At 43.8% G+C, this 1,569-nt stretch overlaps 1 protein-coding gene across 1 annotated transcript; it reads right to left on the reverse strand.

Annotated features, from left to right (window-relative positions):
- Positions 1-550: 550 nt before the first annotated feature.
- Positions 551-934, reverse strand: LOC147431586 (uncharacterized). The gene has a single exon (XM_086493686.1). The coding sequence runs from the start codon at positions 932-934 to the stop codon at positions 551-553; it is 384 nt and encodes a 127-aa protein (XP_086349812.1).
- Between the last annotated feature and the right edge of the window lie 635 nt (positions 935-1,569).

Genomic DNA, 1,569 nt, shown 5'->3' on the forward strand with positions numbered 1-1,569 from the left:
TGCATGCAATTTGGTGGTGGTTGGAGTCGGTGTGTGAGCAACTATTCTACAACAACGAGGGGTAGAGAGAGAAAGCGAGAAAGAGAGATGGCGGCATAGAAGGTTGCGTTCTATGGAGTGGGTTGGTGGGGGAGGGTTGGAAGCATGCATGGAGGGAGGGAGAGAGTGAGGGATAAAGTCGGACTGCGACTCGATGTACTGGGTGGTGGTCTACGCGAACTCAAGAGGAAAAGGATTGGTCCGCGTTAAAAAACATAAAGTTGGGAGCTCTTGGTCTGCATGAGAATTGTGCCATCGGGTATGGCATCCAGTGGGTGAGGATGGCTGCATGGCAGGCAACGGAGAGGGGTGGTGTGTGTGTGTGTGTGTGTGTGTAGTTGTAAGAGAAAAAAGATCAAGCAAGAATACAGAGGGAACTAGCCACTTTCCGCTTGTGTGTGTGTGGTACACAGAAGCCGGCTTAAATGAGGATGTTGGTCGCACATGCAGAATTTGAGGATTTGAACGAAAAGTGTGTGTAGGTACATTGACACTCGTAGTTCTCTCATGATTACATGCAGTTAGGGTGTGCATACTCTGGGAAAGTAGCCCACCAGGTCTCTAGCCAAGGAATGAAAGCAAGTAAAAAAAAACACTCTGTAGGTATGATTCCGCTAGTGATTATGATATTTATAATATTGAGCTGGAACAGATTAAGAACCTTCCCAAGTTGGCCATAGATAGAGCGTAGACCCTCTGTATGGGCCTTGATCTTACTCAAAATCTCTGGGGAAGGGCGAGAATGGTGAATAAGAAGAAGTTGTGCCTGCATCAGGCGAGTAGCACTGTCAAGTTCGAAGACAGTGGTAGGAATCCTCTCCCACACAGCACCCGATTCTTGGAGTTGGAGATTGAATTCTTCAAACTGGCGATCCACAAAAATGAGCTCCAGCATGGGGCCTACTTTACCTGCTTCGGTCTTCAAGAAATATGGTGCCCTTGTTACAGAGACGACGGTCTGAAAAGTGACTCCTCTCTTCTTCTTATAATCTCAATCAAGCCCCTAATTGGGGTGGTCTTGATTTTAAGTCATCACGGTCTACAAAATCTCATTTGACTCTCCAATTAATTCTTAACTAAGTACTCTATAGCAATTCAAAATAATCATTCTATTATGTTGGCTAATAAAAAAAACATCAATTTATACGTGCTTATTTGACAACTTAAGGTTCAAATTTTTTTGCGATCTTTTGTTCTTCACTCAGAGTACTAATGCAAACTCCCATATATGAAAGAAAAAGGAGAGATATCTTAGCTATATTAGTTGTAGCTCTTTCCCTTGTGAAATCCACGCTTCCTTAGTCTTAGTTGCGATTCTAGGATCATTTCCAAGCTCTGATACCACTGCTACAAACGGAAGTCGTGGTTCCCTGCAAAATACATAGAATAACATGCTACAGACAATAAATCAAAGGATCTCCATACCTGCGCAATCGTGTACCTGTAAACGCCATAGAAAATCTGACATGAGAGAAGAGAAGAATAAGACGACGTTGGGTGCAATCTCCCCCCGTGCAAGAGTGACCATTT

The sequence above is a fragment of the Adiantum capillus-veneris genome, chromosome 21 (assembly GCF_014529385.1).
Source record: "Adiantum capillus-veneris isolate H3 chromosome 21, ASM1452938v2, whole genome shotgun sequence".
NCBI classification, from domain to species: domain Eukaryota; kingdom Viridiplantae; phylum Streptophyta; class Polypodiopsida; order Polypodiales; family Pteridaceae; genus Adiantum; species Adiantum capillus-veneris.

Coding starts and splice junctions, on each gene's coding strand:
- LOC147431586 (XM_086493686.1), bottom strand. CDS start 934: ATGCTGGAGCTCATTTTTGTGGATCGCCAGTTTGAAGAATTCAATCTC.